Source organism: Malaya genurostris, chromosome 3 (genome assembly GCF_030247185.1).
Source record: "Malaya genurostris strain Urasoe2022 chromosome 3, Malgen_1.1, whole genome shotgun sequence".
NCBI lineage: Eukaryota > Metazoa > Arthropoda > Insecta > Diptera > Culicidae > Malaya > Malaya genurostris.
This window is the reverse complement of record NC_080572.1, coordinates 302,654,877-302,676,070: the sequence shown is the minus strand read 5'-3', so window position 1 is coordinate 302,676,070 and position 21,194 is coordinate 302,654,877. Positions and strand designations below refer to the sequence as shown.

The following is a 21,194-nucleotide window of genomic DNA, read 5'->3' as shown; positions in this document are numbered from 1 at the left end:
TCCTGGTTGAATGGAAAGGAAAGGTGCACAGTCTAACAGATGCCACAAGGATTAATACTGAGTGCACTTACCATAGTTTAAGTAAGATTCTGAAGATGCGAAAAATTTTCACTGGATGCCGCGGATGCATACTTTGGACTAGAAAAAACGAACGCGAGCGCACTTCGAAAGCATGTTTGGCTATGCTGGTGCAGATTCGGTTAGACTTTTGGTGTAGGTTGGTAATTGTTGTTGATCTCAATCAGACGATTGGACGTCAGTTTTTTTTTTGGATTGTCATGGCAAACTTTTCATGAACTATCTTGAACAATGAAAATTAAACCATAGTATTAGTGCACAATATTGGAGCGATTGAATACCGAAAATCACTACCACGGCAACATAAGAGCAATGCTACCATCTACGATTAAGAATTATAATTACTTCACTATTTTCCCAATTTGGCATCCTCGAACTATCACGATCTGTTTGCGCTCGATGTGAGTTTCATTTTAAAGGTTTCGACAGCTACTTCCGGAACCTGAAATCGGGAACCGCCGAAGCAAGTTTGTATGGCTATCAACTAATATGACTTATTAATTGGAGTAAGGAGCTCAGAAGAATTTCTGTTCCCCACGAGTCCAAACAAGGGAGCCACCTTGGACCACTCATTTTATACGTGTGTAACCGAAACGGCATCCAGACTGTTTTTGTTACTGCGAAAGCTTATGCAGTTTTGATACTCATCACATGCAACACTCAATGATGTGTATTTTCTCTGGAATTTTTATATTCCACTAGTACGCAGTATTCTTTAATATGGACCTACAATTTGGGCCTAGTATTACAATGTTCACACCGTTCGGATCGCAAAGGTACGAAAGTCAAAAGTGTTTCGTCCTATTTGATCTTCGACTACCTTGGCTGAATTACTACGTTACGCGAGAATCGTTGTGCTCTCATCGACCAATATGCTCTGTAAAATAGATGATTATTCCTTCAGTGGTTCTTCGTTTTCGATTGACTCGGAATGTCGCATTCGGAAATTTTTTTCAGTTCAATAATTACTTTTGAAACTGCATTTACGCATCTAAAAAACAAGAGGTACTAAATGCGTGCCAATAATCAGTTACATATAAAAGTTAGATGTTTTATGTTCGATCAGGGCCCCTCCCGAAACGAAATTCTGGGTATGGGTCTGAATGAATTGTTATTTTGCTATTTCGATTGATATCAATGATAAAACAAGCAACATAAGAAAACGATCAATAAGTTGAGAAAAAAGTTTATGTTTGTCATGATTCCCAAACAAGTTAGAGACACATGAGCGATACACACAATTTGAAGATTATATCGCCGGACAAAACACTTCGGTCACTTCTGCGATTAATTCCCTCGTCAAACATCGTCGGGTGCCGTTAAAAATTACTATAAATGAGTTTCTCTCAGTGTCCTCCCACAAGCACATCGCAATTTACCAATTATTGTTTGTTCTTATTCTGTCTTTTTTTCATGCGACCATTGCCCGTCCCGGTGGGTCAACGCGCGCCAGATCGAGGCATTCCGTGCCCTTGAGGATGACGAAGGGCATCCATTGACCCACAATTTCCGACCGATTCAACCACTCGGCGACCGGGTGGTGCTGTACAACACGGACGAAATCGTAAAGGATGTTGACCTGACGGACGAAATTCCCGCCGAGGAGATCGATCAAAATTCTCTCGAACACGAGAAGGACCGTCGACCAGTGAAAGGCAAAAAACCACATCCGGACAGTGGGTCCGGTTCGATCGGTACCAGCTGGACAGTGCTGGCAATGGCACTGGTATTCAGATTTTATCTTACCGGCAGTTGGAAGTAGAAAGTGATTCACTCCTCGCATAAAACAGAAACTCTTTATGCTACCTACTGTAAATAGCTCTTATAGGCAACTTTTGTTAGTTCTAAATTATTGAATGACACTAGCGGTAGAGATTGGAGTATTCAAAATTACGGAAGGCACAAAAAAGTGAGAAATAGGTCAGTATTTTAGAAAGATTTCAGTTCAGATTCGAGATTGTTATGAACATAGGAATAAGCATCTTATGAAATAATATTACCTGTTATCATTGGAACATTTTAAGCTCTCATTTTATACCATCAGACTAAGATTATGTGAAATGATAAAGCAGCAAGGCTTAGAACAGCATAAAAACTGTTAGAGTGCTATGACGAAACCAAAGGTAGATGGTTGAATGTACCGGAGTTGATAATAAATTCTATACATGATAAATATACGTTTTTTTTGTTTAATAAAACTATTCGAGCTTTTGAATAGTCATGGGAAAACCATTCGGGACTCTTTTGCATGATTCTACAATGAACTAGGTAAGTTAATGAGTTCGTTTTTTAATGCAATTGTAAATTGGATATCTTATTTCAAATAGCCGGCGAATCTCCGCTCATAACTGGTTTCTGTTAGAGTGCCTGAAATGCCTTGTTTCAAACGAACAGCCAGGGCTGTCAATAGGAAATTCGGACCCGGAGGGACCATATTTTTTTAAAATAACCTTCAATCCACCTAGTGGTGTAATGATGTCTTTCTCATATTACTTCTACCATCATAATTAGAAACAGAGAAATTTGTTCGGAAGTAATCTAGCAAAATCTACAAATCCTGTTAACCTTGTAGTTACGAAACCAGAAGTAATATCCACAACGAATTCAGAAATTCTATATGATACTGTAAGACTTATCGTTTGAATGTATAAGTTTGTGAAAATTGATGGGTATACTCGATCAACAGAGCTTAACAGGATTCTGTTAAAATTATATGTGATCTTAATATTTATATCTCATTATGTTATAAATATGATACCAAATCAGAAGCAAACATTCAGATTTTATTAGGATTATAGCAAGTCCAGATATTATATTAAGGGCCGTTACATTTCAGGTAAAACTATACTAGAGAATTGAAAAAAAAGAGTTCAAGAATTGAAAATAATTCAAAAGTGACGCTGCAATAAACGAAAAACAAAATCTAAACTGGGCTCAATATTTTTTTTAGTTGCAGATTGAAAATAGTGACTTTAGTTTTACCGGACCACGGGTGTACTGGAAATAGAGAAAAAAAATCTTAAAAAATTCGTATCGATTTATGTTTAGTTCTTGCTGTACTTTATACTATGTTGATCTAATGATTTTTTACGTAATTCTAAATAAAAAAAACTTGGTTAATTTAACATTGAAAAATGTTCACTGGTGGCGCTGATGATATCATCATGGCCTAAAGCAAACTGAAGTAATATCGAATCACTTTCACAATTTTTGGATCAAAAATCAGTAAAATCGAAATGAGTTGGTTAGGTCATCAATTAATAAGATCTACGAATTGCAGATATCACATTTTGCCCGTTGTCATCTATATCATTGCATGAACATTTTTGAATTCATGAATATTGCAAAAACGATTTATTGCACCATAATACCTTCGATTTGGAAAGTTCTATTTATCCATATCTGATAAATTTATGATAGTCGCATTTCGTAGTATTTTGATTACTTCCAATCCGGAACCATCAGCTGGAATTCGAAATTTGCAATGTAGAGTTTAAAGCGACCGACCCGCATTACGAGACCTTCCATTTGAATCATTTTTCTGTGAGTCAATCTAGGTAGATATCAAATAATCAAACCGGAATGAAAGTTCAATTTAGATGGTTTTTGAACAATACTTGCGGGGCTTCTGGCTGCGGATACCGCAAACTAATGTGACACTCCTTCTGATTTTTCACTGTCTTTCAAACGAATTTTTATTCTAATCTAAACTTACGAAAATCGATTCAGCCATCTCCGAGAAAATTGAGTGCACATTTTAATCAAATATACCCGCCGATCGGCATACATACACATACAGACAATTCACTACTTCAATTGAACGAGCGAACTGATTCGAATTGAAAGTCGGCTCTCTTGGTACAAAGAAGAAAATACTGGAAAACTATCATTCATTTGTTAATTTCCTCAGATTCTATAAGGTAGTTTTATTTCACTGAATTTAATCATTTCCGTTCATTTACAACTATTCTTCAGTACCAAACAAAAACTTGCTCATAGTTCTAAAATAGCTCCTTTGTCATTCCTATGCCGGTTGGAAGGAAACGACGAAAGAGGTGGAGAACGATAGATTGTTTTTGTAGCAATATGGACTTACACTAGTTATTATATGATGCCAATATATCATCCCAATCTTAGTTGGTTTCCATGCCCCGATGCAATCGTAGCGTATGTTGGCAACTCAAAACTTCCCGGTTCGAAACCAGTCGCTTAACTGTTCATGTTTTTTTTTTTATCGCAAATCAAATCGCCTAAAGGTATGCAATTTCATCTTACTTCGCGAAATCTATTTTCAGATTTGCACGATAAAGCCTTTCCCCCTAAAAATGGGTAATAACAGCTGAAAAGTCGTACTAAATTTGTAACAAATTTAGATTTAATATTGATATTTACATATCAAGGTTTGTAACAATTTTGTTATCACCTAGGTTAAATTGAGTTATAATTTTTGTTAGTTTAACTATTAACGAGGCCAAGCTTATGACTAATTCAGATAGAAAAAACGAAACAACCAAAGATACATTTTTGTTATCCCTTATTGATCGGGTATTGAATTGAGAAAAGTGAGAAAAGTGAGATCCTTTTAACAGTTTTTGATCATTATTTCCAATACTTCCGAAACCGGATTCCGTGGACCGGAGTAGCCGAAGTTTGTTCGTATGGTAAGCAACAAATATGCCCTTCCCATTCGAACAATTTTGAACCTAATTAAAAAGAATTTTCCCCTCTTTTATCTCGTCGCTTTAGGTGGCGGTATAAAATTTTCAAAGCCTAGCCCAGCAGTTCCGGAAGCGGAAGCTGAAAAAACAGACTGAGTTCCCTTTTTGTCGAATTCGAACACTATTTTCGGTGCTTCTGGAATCGGAAATCGGGAACGAGGCTAGCCGGAGTTAATTTTATAGACCGTCTACTAACAGTATCCGGATGTAATTCTGAAGATTTTTGAAAGATGATTAGTACGACCGTACAAATATTTTGCATTAATTATGGTTTCGGCTTTAGCGGTCTGTTAAATAAAAACGGCTGTTATATACTGCCCGACGTTTCGACCACTGGTTATGGTCTTTTTCAAGGGAAACTGTAAGTTTATTGGTTATAAAAGATATTACAAAAATATTTAAAAACTCACTATCTTATCGTTCCTCGTCTAAAAATCGTATGCCCACAACTCAGACAATGGACCAACAAAAGCACACCATTTTTCAATATCTCCGTCAAAACAACTATCCCGCATCACTCATAAACCGTTTGATAAATAAAATTCGCAAAAAATCATCATCAACCACTACACCAAAAACCAATAGTCAAATCATCAGCTCATTAAATGAAAACCTTCCTGCTAACCCCGATATACCCACACAACCAACAATAGCCAGCTGTTCCAGCACTGATCAACGAAATACCATATATAGATCCATACCACATATCAATCAACTCACAACAGCAATATCAACATATTTGAAAAAAGACTATCCGTTCATCAAACTCGCACCGAAAACCATCCATACAAAAAATAAATATTTACCACCGATCAAAGATCCAGTTCCTACACTCCAACAGGCACGTGTCATCTACAGCATTCCGTGCAACACATGCGACAAATGTTACATAGGAATGACTTCAAATCAACTAAAAGTGCGGCTCAGTGGACATAAATCAAATATAACTAAATACTTAAAACTAATGTCAGACAGACCTGGAGACATAGATAGCGAAATAGCAAAATTAAAGGAAAAAACCGCACTGGTAGATCATGTCATACGGTACCAACATAATTTTGATTTAAGTCAGACTAAAATCATAGATCGTAGTTTCAAATCCACCTCTTTACCCATATTAGAAATGTGTCATATTGTAAACACTCCTAACACTATCAATCACCGCACAGATATAGACGGTTTAAGTACTACATACGCAGGCGTACTCCACACAGTTAAATCTACCCACTCTAAGATCTCTAGATCAAAAGCACAACAGAATGATAAATTACCATCTCACCATTCTCACTCAAGCTCAGTCACGCAAATAAGTTCACTGAATTCAGCACCATCTAATCATTTACCCACCATCTTTGAAAGTGACGTTAGGTAGTGCATAGTGGTAAAACAGGCTAATGTTCAAAACAAACGTTATTAGTGCAACGTAAGAAATCAATTTAATTAAAATATTTTAATGATTGTAAGTGAATAGGTTTTTGTGATCGCACATATATTCTTTGTATCTTTTAGAAAAGTGACGAAAGAAGCTTTGATATTATGTAAACAACCGTTCGTGGGCATACGATTTTTAGACGAGGAACGATAAGATAGTGAGTTTTTAAATATTTTTGTAATATCTTCTATAACCAATAAACTTACAGTTTCCCTTGAAAAAGACCATAACCAGTGGTCGAAACGTCGGGCAGTATATAACAGCCGTTCTTATTTAACAGACCGCTAAAGCCGAAACCATAATTAATGCGTAATTCTGAAGTTTTGTATGGGACCATAAGTCCTAAGTCGATTACGCTTTATAAGAGGATGGTGAGTAAGTAATCAGGAATTAGTTTTTTTACGCTAGTCACCCTGTAATTCGAAAGTTAAGAAAATCGGTTTAGACATCTCTGAGAACGACGAGTGCACACACACAGACACTCAACGTATTCAACGCTTCGGTGCAAAAATCAATTCATTGACATTCTTTTACTCTTTCGATCGCAAAATAGCTGGTATTTTTCAGAATCGCAGCACCGTGTTTTAGCAAAATCACACACCAGTAGTAGACATTCGTAGCTGTATCAAGATTTTAGTTTATTCAATGCGGTTGAAAATTACTGATCATGTGTGTGTGTGTACAGTGCTGATGGACTCGGTTGTGTTTTCTTTCAAACCCAAGGTTCGGTGTTGGTTTTCGTTTTCTTTATAGAGTGTATTAAAATGAAACAAAGAACGCTGTGTGCATAATTCGTAAAAAGCGTGTTGTGTTTGCTTCTTCCGTGCCAGCACGTACCGGTATTGTATCGTCATTTTGGATGACGGTTAGAATGTTTTGACACTCATCGTCCTGTAATTGCGGAACCGGAAGTCGGATCTAGATGAAATTTTACAGTAGCTTTGGAAACAATGTGATCTAAAATTTGAAACAAGATTTATGGAAATCGGCTCAAGCATCGCTGGGAAATTATAGTGAATTCTACTTTTGGAGTTTTTCCTCACTACTTCCGGTTTTTCCGATACAGAAGACGAAATACCAGTTTATATACCTACAAGGTACTCACCGAGAAAACGATTAGATCTTGCTGGGCGTTGAGCGTTTGTTGAACGACATGTTAAACGAAATACTCGTTCAGTTTGTTGGAACGATTTTTGTTATTTTTTTTTCCTACAAAAATGGTGTGAAAATTGGGTATTTTCTTTATATAAAAAGTAAATGTATTGTTATTCCTCATGAAGTAGAAGTATTCTACAGGTATGTAGTGTCTTGCCTTTCTTTATAGAAAGGTAATTGAATTGCTGGAAAAAACAACTTTCGAACTGAGCTTCGACTCAGCTCGACGAGATCGGAAAATTTCTGTGTGTGTATGTGTCCATTTTTCAAAGATGTTCTCAGAGATTCTCCATTTTAACAAGCTTAGGCTCGTTTGACAGCTCCGTTAGAAGAATAATGGCTGTAACTTCTGGTTCCCGAGATATAATGGTGTAAGTGACGTAACCGACAAAACACATTGGAAAAAGTCTAGGCTCATTCGAAAGCTACTATTGAATTATGGACCAAGTTCTAAGATCAAATGGCTGTCTCTCGGTTCTAAACATATAATGGTATAAGTGACATAAACGAATAACCGCATATTTTTCATTGGCTGAATTTTCTCGAAGACGACTCTACAAATTTCGGTATACATAGGCCAATAATGTCAGTCAAAGGGTAATGACAAACATTTCCTTTTCGAGAGATGCAATGTTATATATGAAGTAACCGACAAATTCCTGTGTTTTTCAATGCAACAAAATTTCTCGGAGATAAAAGAATAAATTTCGAAAGACTTAGACTCATTTCGAAGTTACTTTTTGGTTATTTGATAAACTCACAATACTAATGGCCGACAATAAAATCTCGAAAATGTTTTAAAATGGCAAGAAAAAAGTATTATCATACCATAAGGTGGATTAAAAAGGTTTTTTTTATTAGGTATTCAGAAACTTTAAAAATTCTCTAGTGAAACTAGTTCAACGGGGCTGAAACTTCAAATATTGAAAATGGATCAACAATGGACCTCTGTCTGGTAAGTTCGTTGAACGAAAAATATGACACCTGATTCAATGGTCTGTTTTAAAATCGGCAAACGAAGGTCCCGAATCGGCCTTCTCCCGTTTGGCGAGTTATTGGACATTCATCATTCATCATTCCAACGTATTCGACCAACGAGGGACTTCAGTCTGATTTTTTTCTTAGAAGGTAGCCAAAGCTAGGTAGCTGTCCAAACGATGTATTATAATTCAAAAGGACGTTATTTTTTCCTATATTCTGAAGTATTCCCAACATTTATTCAATTCGGTTTCGTATTGAAACTTCGAACGATCCTTTTTTGAAAAAATTCAACGAAAATCTACTGTATTCTAAGTAAACACACTTTCTCAGGTGAAAAAAGTCATGAAAACACTAAGGCTCAACGTCGTCGAGTGACAACAACAACAACAACAGTGACAGGAAATTGTTCCATAACTAAATAGTAGCTTTCAAACGAGTCAAAGCCTGTAGAAATTGGTTCAGCCATCAGCCATCTCGGAGAAAATTGAGAAATCATATGGAGTTCGGTAAAACAAATTACCGAATATAATCAGTAATATGAAAACCACCGAAGGTTTTGCGATTTTTTTAAAAACGTCTATCGACTTAACGAATTCTGTAAACTTCATTACCACGTTGAAACATATTACTGAAATCTGTAATCATATTTACCGAAAGTGTTGTACTTGAAAAAATATTTCATTTTCCCGCGGAAAAAGTTGTTGAGTCTGTATTATTTATTTTGCAGGCAGAGGACGAATTACCATATGAAGAATTTCCCCCTAAACTGTTTGTACGAGGCTCCTTTTTGGCAGGATTCAAACGATTGCACAATATGCATTGGAATGCACAGAAATCCTGTTATGCTAGAGTTGAGATCAGCCTTCAAAATAATAATGGAAACATCCATTGTTTTCAATATTCCACCGGCGGCATCTGATTAACAATTTGTTTTTATTTTTATTCAAAGTGTTGTACTGGAAATAGGTGCACTTGGCACCACTGGAACAACATTTTTACATGGACTTCATAATTAAGCGCTATGGCTTACTAATTATTGTTATTAGCGTGTTATTAGCATTTACAAAAACAATAAAGGTTTTTTCAAATCAGTTCAAAAAAGGCGGGTGAATACAGGGTCCGGCACTCGAAGTGTAACCAATTAAAAAAGCCATAAATTCAGTTTGGAAAATTACTTTTACTTAATTCAAAGTACAAAATGTGTAAAAATAATACAAAATTCAGAATCAATTCACTTTTGCTCGATATGACCACCTTTTGCCTTGACTATGGCCTTTTTTTTTTTTTTTCATAAATACGTTTATTTCATAGGCAATATACATAAGTTTTTCTTCGCCGTGGCATCTACAATACATAGTACTTTAAACCTAATACATTTCGAATATCCTATTAGTATGTTGGTATTCATTAGTTAATCTAAACACTGTTTTTATCAAGCGAGTTGCTATTATAAATTACATTAAATGAAATACATTTATTTTGTACATGATCTTATAACTATTTCAGGTTTGTTTGTATCAGTTCATCACTTTTATTTAATATAAGATAGCTGGCTATTGGTTGAGCTCATGGAAGAGAAAACAATCTAACATAAAATAAAATTTAAATTGGAACTCCAATGGACTTAATGAAATAATAAAGAAGTTTCATGTAAGGAACGTCACGACAAGCAAGAATGTCGCGAACTGGGACATTGGATAGTCTACCTTGGGTACGCAAGGAATTTATTAGTTGAGATCTGACATCACGATACTCCACGCATGTCCAAACAACATGGTCAATATCGCGATAACCTTCGCCGCAAGCACAATGATTAGTCTCGGAAAGTCCAATTCGAAGGAGATGTGCATCTAACGTGTAGTGATTGGACATGAGTCTGGACATCACACGAATGAAATCTCTACTCACATCCAGTCCCCTGAACCATGCCTTTGTCGATATTTTAGGAATAATTGAGTGCATCCACCGACCCAGATCATCTTTATCCCAAGAAGCTTGCCAGCTGGCAAGTGTTCTTTGGCGAGACGCGCTATAGAATTCGTTGAAAGCAATCGGTCTCTCATAAATTTCACCCTCAATAGCACCACGTTTGGCTAAAATATCGGCTCTTTCATTGCCTGGAATGGAGCAATGAGCCGGAACCCAAACTATTGTGATTAGATAATTATTATTCAATATGACGTTCAGGCACTGTTTTATTTTGCCCAAGAAAAAAGGTTCATTTTTGCCAGCAGCCTTTGAGCGAATGGCTTCAATTGCACTCAGACTATCTGTGAAAAGAAAATAATGGTTTGGAGATAATGTGACGATTATACTCAAACTATAATGAACTGCTGCTAACTCTGCTATATAAACAGATGCAGGTTCTTGAAGCCTAAAGGAGACCGAAACATTATTGTTGAACATACCAAACCCTGTCGCTTCTTCAATTCGCGATCCGTCCGTGTAAAACATTTTCTCAGAGTCGATATGCCTGAACTTACTTGTAAATATTTTTGGGATTTCCAACGAGCGTAGGTGTTCCGGAATTCCACGCACTTCGCGCTGCATGGATGTGTCGAAAAATAAAGTTGAGTCAGGGACATTTAGGAGGCTGACACGGATAGGAATATATCTTGAAGGGTTGATTTCCTGTGACATATGGTTAAAATATACAGTCATGAATCTTGTTTGAGATTGAAGCTCAACTAGCCTTTCGAAGTTATTAATAACTAGGGGATTCAGTACCTCGCATCTTATTAGCAGTCGCGACGAAAGCTCCCAAAAACGATCCTTCAATGGAAGAACTCCCGCCAGAACTTCAAGACTCATTGTATGTGTCGAATGCATGCAGCCTAAAGCAATTCGCAAACAACGATATTGAATTCGCTCTAATTTGATAATATGAGAGTTTGCAGCGGAACGAAAGCAAACGCATCCATATTCCATCACTGAAAGTATCGTTGTCTGATACAATTTTATTAGATCTTCCGGATGAGCACCCCACCAAGATCCGGTTATTGTTCGAAGAAAATTTACTCTTTGTTGGCATTTTGTTATCAGAAACCTAATGTGTCCTCCCCACGTGCATTTGGAATCAAACCACACCCCGAGGTATTTGAAAGTCAAAACCTGTTGGATCATTCTTCCCATCATATGGAGCTGAAGCTGCGCGGGATCATGCTTTCTTGAAAAGACGACTAACTCTGTTTTCTCCGCAGAGAATTCGATACCAAGATGAACAGCCCAATCGGACAAGTTATCTAAGGTATCTTGCAATGGTTTATGCAGATCAATAGCTTTGGGTCCAGTAACTGAAACTACGCCATCATCTGCCAATTGTCTTAGTGTACATGGGGATACTAGACAGCTGTCAATGTCATTTACGTAAAAATTATAGAGGAGCGGACTGAGGCAAGAGCCTTGCGGTAGACCCATGTAGCTAATTCTGAATGTTACCAAATCGCCATGTGAAAAATGCATGCGTTTCTCTGACAAAAGGTTGTGCAAATAATTATTTATAACCGCTGGGAGTCCATGTTGGTGAAGCTTGTCTGAAAGAACATCAATGGAAACTGAATCAAATGCTCCTTTAATGTCTAAAAATACAGATGCCATTTGTTGCTTTTGATCGAAGGCAATTTGGATGTCAGACGAAAGTAATGCAAGGCAATCATTCGTCCCTTTATTTCTACGGAAGCCAAACTGAGTATCTGACAACAAACCGTTCGTCTCGACCCAAGTGTCGAGACGTCGTAGAATAATTTTTTCGAACAATTTTCTGATGCAGGACAACATCGCGATGGGTCTATATGAGTTGTGATTGGAAGCTGGTTTCCCCGGCTTTTGAATGGCGATAACTTTCACTTGCCTCCAGTCAGGTGGAACAATATTTTGCTCAAGAAGCTTGTTGAACAATTCCAACAAACGTCTTTTTGCGAGGTCGGGCAGATTCTTCACCAAGTTGAATTTAATTCTGTCCAACCCAGGAGCGTTATTGTTACAAGACATGAGTGCTATGGAAAATTCCATCATAGAAAAGGGGCTATCAATGGAACCATTATTTGAAAAAGATTCCCTAATAATGCTATGCGTAGGAACAGAATCTGGACAAACTTTCCTCGCAAAATCAAATATCCATCGGTTCGAGTATTCCTCACTCTCATTTCCTACGTTACGATTCCTCATTCGTCTGGCCGTATTCCAAAGAGTGCTCATTGAGGTTTCTCTTGACAAACCTTCGACAAAATGTCTCCAATAGCTACATTTCTTGGCCCGAAGTATGCTCTTGTACTTGGTTTCTAAAGTCAAGAATTTTTCAAAATTCTGAGGAGTTCCTCCTCCTCGTTTTAAAAACGTCTTGAAGGCATTTTGTTTCGCGTGCTTAGCATCTGAGCACTCTTTGTCCCACCAAGGGTTTGGAGGCCTTCTGTTAGACGATGGACCAAGAAATCGTTTGGTTTGGGCTTGTTCTGCGGCCTCCAGAATCGAACAAACGAGGAAGTCATATTCTTCAAGTGGGGGGAGCTCTTCCATTGAAGTTAAGGCACTTGAAATATTACTTTGGTATTTAATCCAGTCAATATTTTTTGTCAAATCATATGGAATATTAACTGAATTAGCAATGCCTTTGTTACTGCTAATTGAGATGATGATTGGTAAATGATCGCTACCGTGTAAATCAGGAAATACTTTCCAGGTGCAATCTAGTCGAATTGAAGTCGAGCAAAGAGATAAATCTAATGCACTTGGACGTGCAGGAGGTCTTGGGATCCGTGTCATGCTACCCATATTTAGTACCGTCATGCTAAAATTGTCGCAAATATTATATATTAAGGATGATCTGCTATCATTGTAAACGGAACCCCACATCATTCCGTGCGAATTGAAATCTCCTAAAATCAAACGTGGAGCAGGAAGGGCTTCGACAATTTCATTAAGCTGTCGTTGTCCAACTTGAGCTCTTGGAGGAATATATACTGAAGCAATGCAAATGTCCTTTCCTTTAATATTTATTTGACAAGCAACAACTTCTATACTAGAAGTCGAAGGAATATTTAATCTATAAAAGGAATAACATTTCTTAATTCCTAAAAGCACTCCACCATACGGAGAGTCTCTATCGAGACGTATAATGTTAAAGTCATTAAAACTTAAGGCTATGTTTGATGTAAGCCATGTTTCGCACAAAGTAAATACATCACATTTTTGACTATGCAACAAAACTTTAAATGAATCAAGTTTTGGCATGATGCTTCGACAATTCCACTGCAGGACAGTGATTGAATCATTTGCGGCGTATGATAAATTATCCATCAAATGATACAAAACCTGAAAGAACTGGCCATTGAGCTGATAACTGTTTCAAAAAAGTTCTAGCTATTGGAAGGAATGCCGTTATGATAGTCTTTAGAGGTTCAGAAATATTGAATGCTGCGAAAATCCATTCTACAATTTCCGAAAACTTAAGTAATCCTGTTGGTGAATGTGAAACGGAGCCCACTGGATTATTGTCTTTCCTTGAGCTAGTTTCTGGATTGGTTTGTGAATTTGACAAACCAGGAGGCACAGTTTTTGGTTTTAAATTTGGCTTTTTAGCTTTAACACGGGGATCTTTTTTTGAAGATGTAATTTTAGGTGTCTTTTTAGGTATTTTGTGGTTTGTTAATCTCCTCTTAACAGACCCTTGAGGAGTGACAAACGAGGTATCTTCACTATTTCCGTCGGAGTCAGATTCCTCTGGCTCCATAAGATTTGAAAAACCGTTTTCGGTTTCCAAGGGGGAGACATGTATGACCGTTTTAAGCATTTCTGCATATGTGCGCTTAGACCGTGCTTTTAAAGAAAGCTTCATTTTGTCTTTACGCAACTTAAATGCAGCGCATACTGAAAGATCATCATGAGGTCTCTCCCCACAATAAACACATTTTTCAACATTTTTATCGCAAAGATTATCCTTATGAGGCCCTTGACATTTGATACATTTGGACTTATTACTACAGTAAGTAGCTGTATGCCCGAATTTTTTACAGTTCGTGCAATTCATAACATGCGGTACGAAAAGCCGAACAGGAAGACGAATTTTATCGATATAGACATGGCTAGGCAACGCAGATCCGGCAAATGTTACACGAAACGAATCTGAGGGACGATACGACTTTTTTCCATCGACAATAGATGCTGAGTACAATTGCTTGCACTCGAGTATCTTAACTCCCTCAAGCATGGAGTTTTTAAAACGACCAACTCCATTTTTAAGTAAATCATCGGCCGTCAGACTTGCTTCAGTCACGACACCGTCAATTTCCACCTCCTTCGATGGAATGTAAACTCGATATTCAACAGAAAATAATTTACAGGTTACAATTTCGTTCGCCTGTTTCAAGTCATTGACAACAACTCGAATTTTATCTCTATTAACTTTACATATTTCTTTAACTTCAGAGAAATGTGATGTCAAATCCTTGGTAATTTGCATCAAATTTAAAATCTTTTCTTTTTTTCGAAGATAGACTATCCATGGCCCAGTGGTACCCTGTGGATAATGTTTAGCCCTCGGAGTATTTAAACTCTTACTAGTATCCGGAATCGGATTCGGATGATCTTCCATAAGATCATCCATTACATTAAATTTTTTTGTAAATTAATAATACCAAAATAAAAACTTATGTTTAGTAAAATTTCAGATATAAGAAATAAAAAATAAATTAAATTAAATCTACCTTGTAGCTGATGTCTCTGTTCCTTTATCGTGAAGAACGACGTGAAGCTCTTCCAACGATTTCCAATTGGCAGTCTTCTGCTGTTTCCAATTGGCAGTCTTCTGTCGTTTACTGCTATCTCAGTTGCTCTGCCGTCGTTGTGAACACCACTGCACTTGCTGTGCTGCCTGTACCTGACCCCAGGTACAGTGCTTTTGCTCTTGGTGGCGATCAAATGCGATGCTTGCAGTGTAGCACCTCGCGATATATGCCGTCTCTTTTGATCCTACGCAGCGTACAAATTCTGGTACCTGGTAGATCAGCACTGGGTTGCTTTAGCACCTTTGTGCCTTTGCACCCCTTCGTCTTCGCACCTTTATGCGATGGCACCTCTGTGACTCGTCACTTCTATGCTCTCGCACCTCTGTGTTTCTACACCTCTGTGCGTATGAACGGGATGGCCTTCGTTGCTAGCTTTCCAGTCGGGAAACGCCCCGAATATTACGTTTGCTATGGGCAGTTTAACTACCTGAAGCTTAGAATTGTCTCGGTATCAGCCGTTAACTCACGAGCCAGTACAATCGAAACACAACCTCTTCGCTTGAATGGTTTTTACTGAATGAGACTATGGCCTTGAGACGGTCGAAAAACGAATCGCAAGCTACCCGAATGTGACTTGCAGGTGTATTTTGGCCCACTCGCGGACAATAACTTTTTTCAGCGCCTCGAGACTGGTGTATCTTTTAGTTCGGACTTTGCTCTCCAAAATGGCCCAAAAGAGAATAATCCATTGGATTCGCATCTGGTGAATTCGAGAGCCATTGTGTGGGCGTGATGAAGTTCGGAACGTTGTTTTTCAGCCATTCTTGGTTCACTCGAGCTTTGTGAGACGGTGCCGAGTCCTGCTGAAACGTCCATGGTCTGCCACCGAAATGTTTGTCTGCCCACGGCTTCAAAGCAACCTCCAGAATACTTTCCCGATAATATGTCGCATTTACCTTGACGCCAGGCTCGATGAAAACGATTGGAGAGCGCCCATCTGCGGTTACAGCGGCCCGAACCATTATCTGTTGCGGGTGCTGCATCCTGGTGGCCAATCGATGACTCAAATTCTCGTATGAACGGTCGGTCAAGTAAACCCTATCGTTTTGAGAGTTTACGAATTGCTCAATAGGAAAAAAATTCTCGTCAGAAAATACAATGTTCGGAAATTGACCGCTTTCGGCCAAACGAAGCAACTCCTTCGCTCTCTCAAGTCCAGATTTTTTTTTCGAGTTCACTTTTGGCAAAATGCTTTCTTGCGCTTGTAAACAATACAACTCCGAACTGTCATTTAGCAAATTTCTAGAGAGCTGCGCGAGCGGTCTGAAGTTGGTTACACTTCGAGTGCCGGACCCTGTAGGACTTAACTGGTTGTCGTGAATACGAAAACAACTGACATGTTCCTTAACACTTCCGCGAATATCGATTAGTTGATCAATTGTATGAATTATGCAAGCATTCCCCTTTTTCACATTTTTCACAAAAAAAGAAAGCTTCACTTGATCTCGATTACTGTGAATTTCACACAGCGAAAAGTGCACAAATCTAACCAAACTGATCTAGATTTTCACTAAACTGAGGATATTTACCTTCGATTTGCGAACAACAAATCCTAACAGTTCTTTAGAAAATTTTTAGAGCCATTAGAACGGCTGATTTTGTGTGATGCTTTCCACCGTTGTCCACTTTTCGTTGTTTTTTCACCAATGCAAATGACTGGCAGCTGTGACGTAATCGCTCTTGTCGGAAGTGAAACTAGCTTTTCAAACGACACAAAATATATCTACTTGCAGTAGCGATAGAATCCAAACTGATTCCATTTTTTAAGAGGTTTTTTTTTCTACGTGATTTCGTCTGTAGCTTTTTCACTAATGGGCGGTCCTGACGGCTATAAAAATAGTAGCATATAGAATTTTAATTTCGATTATTTCATTTCGGATTTGCATTTCATTGAAAGAAACCATCAGGATGCTGTACGGGATTCATTTCTGCCTTTCAGAAAGACCAAATTGTGGAACTCACTACGATATTAAACACTGTTCGGAACATTTTTCTCGAACGATTTGTTGTACAGCAGCAGATATTTTGTTCTCTTCCTCAGAACGCGTTCTGATTGGCTGGTGTTGACATGGGTCAAATGAGATAGGTTTTTCAATAGTGTACTTTTGAAATACTTCAATGCTTTTGCTATACACGTTTAAGTTGAAAAATTTCGATTCTATTGGTAGTTAGATTAAATAAATCCTTTCACAGATCACTGAGCTTTAAAAATACGAGAAAGGCAAACGGGCCTTATGAATTATCCTCTTTGATACTCGTTTATACCAAACATTTCAGAAAAGTTTAATTTTGAATTATTTGAGATTATGTCACACAACTGAAAATTTTATCATAAAATTGTGATTATATTTCCGATGGCATGTTGCAAGAATTATGTTGATTCGTTGGATACAACAGGATATTTTCACGATCAAAAATTTATCACTCTCGCAGAGGGTAAATTTTGAAAAGGCACCCCACAGTAAAGTAAGTCGTATTCACGACAAAAAATCATGTTTACAGAATATTTAATACAAGTACAAAAATACAGATACATTTTACAAAGAGACTCGGTATATTTGACGTTCACTTTAACTGGAATGTTCGGCTTCACTTTTTTCGAACTACAGATTCAACTGTATTATTTACAGAGCACTTCGGTACATTTTAAGTTTAATATGACACTTACTTTTACTGAAATGTTCGGTAATCATGACAGCTTAGATATTTTTGGATTACAAATTAATTCGGCAAGCACATTTTTACCGAAATCATTACCAAAAGTTCAGCTGATGAAATTTCGGAAAAAAGTACCGAGTTCTGTAATATATTTTAAGTGTGATAACTTCCTGGAGAAAACGAAATGTGTTTAAGAAATTGAAGTAAGAATATTGATAACACCATTGTATTAGTCTTATAATGTGTCATAAAGAGCCCGTTTTTGTTTCACGAATACATAAATATTTGATTTTGAGTTGGTCACTTCTACGCGATGTGGTACGAAAACTCATGCATATTTTTCCAAATCACAAATTGGAAATTGTAGCTGAAGGTTGAACCTACACAACGGTAGAGAACTTGTGTAAAAACCTTGTGTAATGTATATTTTTTTCAATTTCCAATAAGTTTCCAGTTAGGCCCGGTTTCTCCTATATTATAAAAACTTTTTTCTTCAGATGTTCAAGTCAATCAAAAAAAATATTTTTTTAGGTGCGTTAGCTGTTAAGTTGATTACAACATACACTGGTCCCTGGATAGTAGATATTTAGTAATTTTGGTTACCTACTCAATCGGTTTGTGTTAAGTTCGTCTTCGGCTCATCAGTCAAAGTCGAAGAGCTTCGTTTTTATACTACATTGGACTTAATACCGTTTAGGGTTACGCTGTAAAAAAAAAAAATAAAATCACGAAGTGATGTCATAATGCTAACGTTTTTATTTTGTATTCAGATTGCCATCTTCTCCGGTGAATTTCTAAATAGATGTCTAAAGATTGAACTTATCGTAATTTGCAGCAAAGATATCATATTAACAAGATATCCAGCTTTCACATTTCCCGAACAAATCTTTGGCAACATCCTTTTTGCGAGCATAGCACCCTCAGGCGAGTCCGCATCGAATCACGTACATAGAAGTAGGGGAGAGAAATGTCAATTTCGTGCGCGCCAAAATAGCAGGGTTGCGCACCCATACAATTGACATGACATGTTGAATGAGACGCCGTGCGATGGCGTTGCTGAGCTGAAGATTGAGATCGCTCCAAGCTGACAGGGTCTGTTTGCAGTGTCATTTCACAGGTGTTCAGATTTTACTCACCCTATTGCTGTGAAGCAGTTACACATAGAAAATAATGTGAATTTCGGATTTAACAAATCAAAACAATAAACACAAACACACATTGGCTACCAGATAACAAAACATTCACTTCAGACAAGTTTACACGAGATCTATGAGTTTCATTCAACGCAGGAAATAGCATCACAAAACATTCTGATTAGGTTTACTCGAAGCACGTTCCGTCGTCGTCATTTTGTCCGACCGTAGCAACATCATGTTAGAGACCGTCGTGACTTCACCAAGCATTCGATCTACGAATTGTACGCGCTTCGGACGAGTCTACGTAAAGAGATTCACTCCGTCGTTAAATGGACCAAATTAAAAAATTAGTCAGCAAACGTTTTCACTAAGCCGCGCAACCGAACCGATCAAGTCTGAACTAAAGACTACTACTAGAGTCGTTGTAACCTTAGCGGATCGCTGCTCGGATGCGGTTCGTGGTTTAGAATCAAACGTTTACCAACGGGGTGCGATACATACCGCTGGTTTGTCAGCATCGAAATTGGTCCTCTCAAATTTCACCGACCACCGCTCGAGATCATTCTGTCGCCCAGTGTTCGTCAGGTTCAGCTCGTTTTCGTTGTCCCACCAGTCGTCTTTGGTTTCGATCACGCTTGATTGACTGTTAGCAGGCTTCGATAGCTCTATCACCTGGAGGCCATAGTATTTGCAGTCTTCGATCAGCACTGAAGCGTCGTTTTCCTGATAGTGTAGAACCAGATGAATCCAATCGAGCGGAACGGTCAGCACCTTACTTTGAAATGCTAGCGAAAACCGTAGCAAAAGTTGTCGACGGATTTCCGGCAATCGAAGCGAAACAAGTGCTGCCTGCAACGGAGGTAGTTGGCTGATATTTCGAAGAACTTTATAAAAATTCCTTCGGGTGTACTCAATGTTCATGAGAAGCTGACAACCTAGCCGTGTCTTGAGATCTTTTCGCAAATTTATCCCTCGATTAAGTGACTCCGTGTTGCCCAGATTAAGCATCAAATAGAGGCCTTCCATTTCAGTGCGTTCCTGGTCATCGTACAAACTTGAATGCTGATCCAATTCATCGTAGCAACGAAGAACTTTCTTCAAACATTCTTGCAAATGGGACTGACAGATTTTCTGATCGAACTCTCCGATGGAAGCCTCACACAGTCTGTAGGAACTGTACGCTAGAAATCGTGTAATTGGTACCAAAATGTCGAGCGTTTCGGGTGCGGTAAGATTTTGCATAACCACTTCCTGTCGAACCGCTCGTAAACGGTCAAATATGAAGTCGTATTTGAAACTATACTGGCGACGATCATCGTGGAAAATTCTAAGGATTGACGATTTTTTTCATTAGGTTCATTTGAACAATCGAATTGCAAATTAAACGGTTTACTTACTCGGAAAGCAGGTAGATCACGGTTCTTCTAAGGGCTTTCGCGGTTCGAATTTCCCAATGCTTCGGTTGCCTGACACCGGCGGCCGATCGGGAAAACTCTTTCACCACACGGCACGGATCCGGCTCGGTTTTGCTGTCGGGTCGAAGCTCGTAGAAGTGAAGTAGCCGCTCTCTGGTGCGCCTAAAACGGAGCAAATAGCGTTACAACTAGCTCAGGTTACCGGTTCTAATTTAAGTACAGGTCAATTTCCGATTGTGGACACATTGTATCGCAGGTTCCACGAATAAATGTTTCCATTGAGGTAGGATGTTTCTTGAAATATATTTATTTCTTCGGATACAGGTTTGTTGTGATGACGTTTCAATCAGCTGTTTGTTTAGTTTGTTTGCTATGGTTCTTCATATTCAACTTATTCGTGAAATTTGATTCTGATATATTGAAGAGTAAAAATATTTATGTACGATATCGATAGTGATGTGTTATAAGGAGATATTGATTAAGTAGGTGGACAAATGTTTCATGGTTCGTTTGGAGATTTGTGGTTTAGATTCTGAACTCACCCAAATATGCACCCGTTCTTTACTGAGTTCGTCTAGTGAAATCATTTATCATCATCTAGCTCACAAAGATTCAAGTTGTTCGGTGGCTTCCACGCTACAGATCAGAAGTACGCCAAAACTGCGTAATATCAGTTAGGAGAACAAGATAATACCTGTTCGGAATGCTATTTTTTCAGTGTCCGTATCATTCTACAAAACTGTGTACAATTTGAGCCCAATACAGTTTCGTGAAATATGATTGTTAAAACATTTTTTTGCTAGATTAGGTTCAGGTTTCTTAAGCGAAAACATTAATCT

At 38.0% G+C, this 21,194-nt stretch overlaps 3 protein-coding genes across 10 annotated transcripts in view; 2 read left to right on the top strand and 1 right to left on the bottom strand.

The window, feature by feature from the left end:
• LOC131435121 (carbonic anhydrase 7) overlaps positions 1-2,251 on the top strand; it is a 64,252-nt gene extending 62,001 nt beyond the window's left edge. For all 6 annotated transcript variants that reach the window (XM_058602671.1, XM_058602670.1, XM_058602666.1 and 3 more), the window contains exon 7: positions 1,532-2,251. In XM_058602671.1, coding sequence (XP_058458654.1) covers positions 1,532-1,840 — 309 coding nt within the window. In that variant the 3' untranslated portion in view covers positions 1,841-2,251. The remainder of the gene's footprint in view (positions 1-1,531) is intronic.
• LOC131435117 (opsin, ultraviolet-sensitive) overlaps positions 1-20,821 on the bottom strand; it is a 316,741-nt gene extending 295,920 nt beyond the window's left edge. For 2 of the 3 annotated variants that reach the window (XM_058602661.1, XM_058602663.1), the window contains exon 1: positions 18,941-19,091. The gene's annotated coding sequence lies outside the window, so the exon portion shown is untranslated. Of the gene's footprint in view, positions 1-18,940; positions 19,241-19,441; positions 20,268-20,337; positions 20,518-20,575 lie in introns of those variants that run through there. The other variant, XR_009230447.1, reaches the window with a different exon arrangement.
• LOC131435122 (uncharacterized) lies at positions 4,555-8,601 on the top strand. The gene is made up of 2 exons (XM_058602673.1): positions 4,555-6,219; positions 6,306-8,601. The coding sequence occupies exon 1, from the start codon at positions 5,236-5,238 to the stop codon at positions 6,166-6,168; it is 933 nt and encodes a 310-aa protein (XP_058458656.1). The 5' UTR covers positions 4,555-5,235; the 3' UTR covers positions 6,169-6,219; positions 6,306-8,601.
• Positions 20,822-21,194: the final 373 nt, after the last annotated feature.

What these genes read in the sequence shown, in the direction of transcription:
- LOC131435122 (XM_058602673.1), top strand. Translation starts at nt 5,236, where the DNA reads ATGCCCACAACTCAGACAATGGACCAACAAAAGCACACCATTTTTCAA.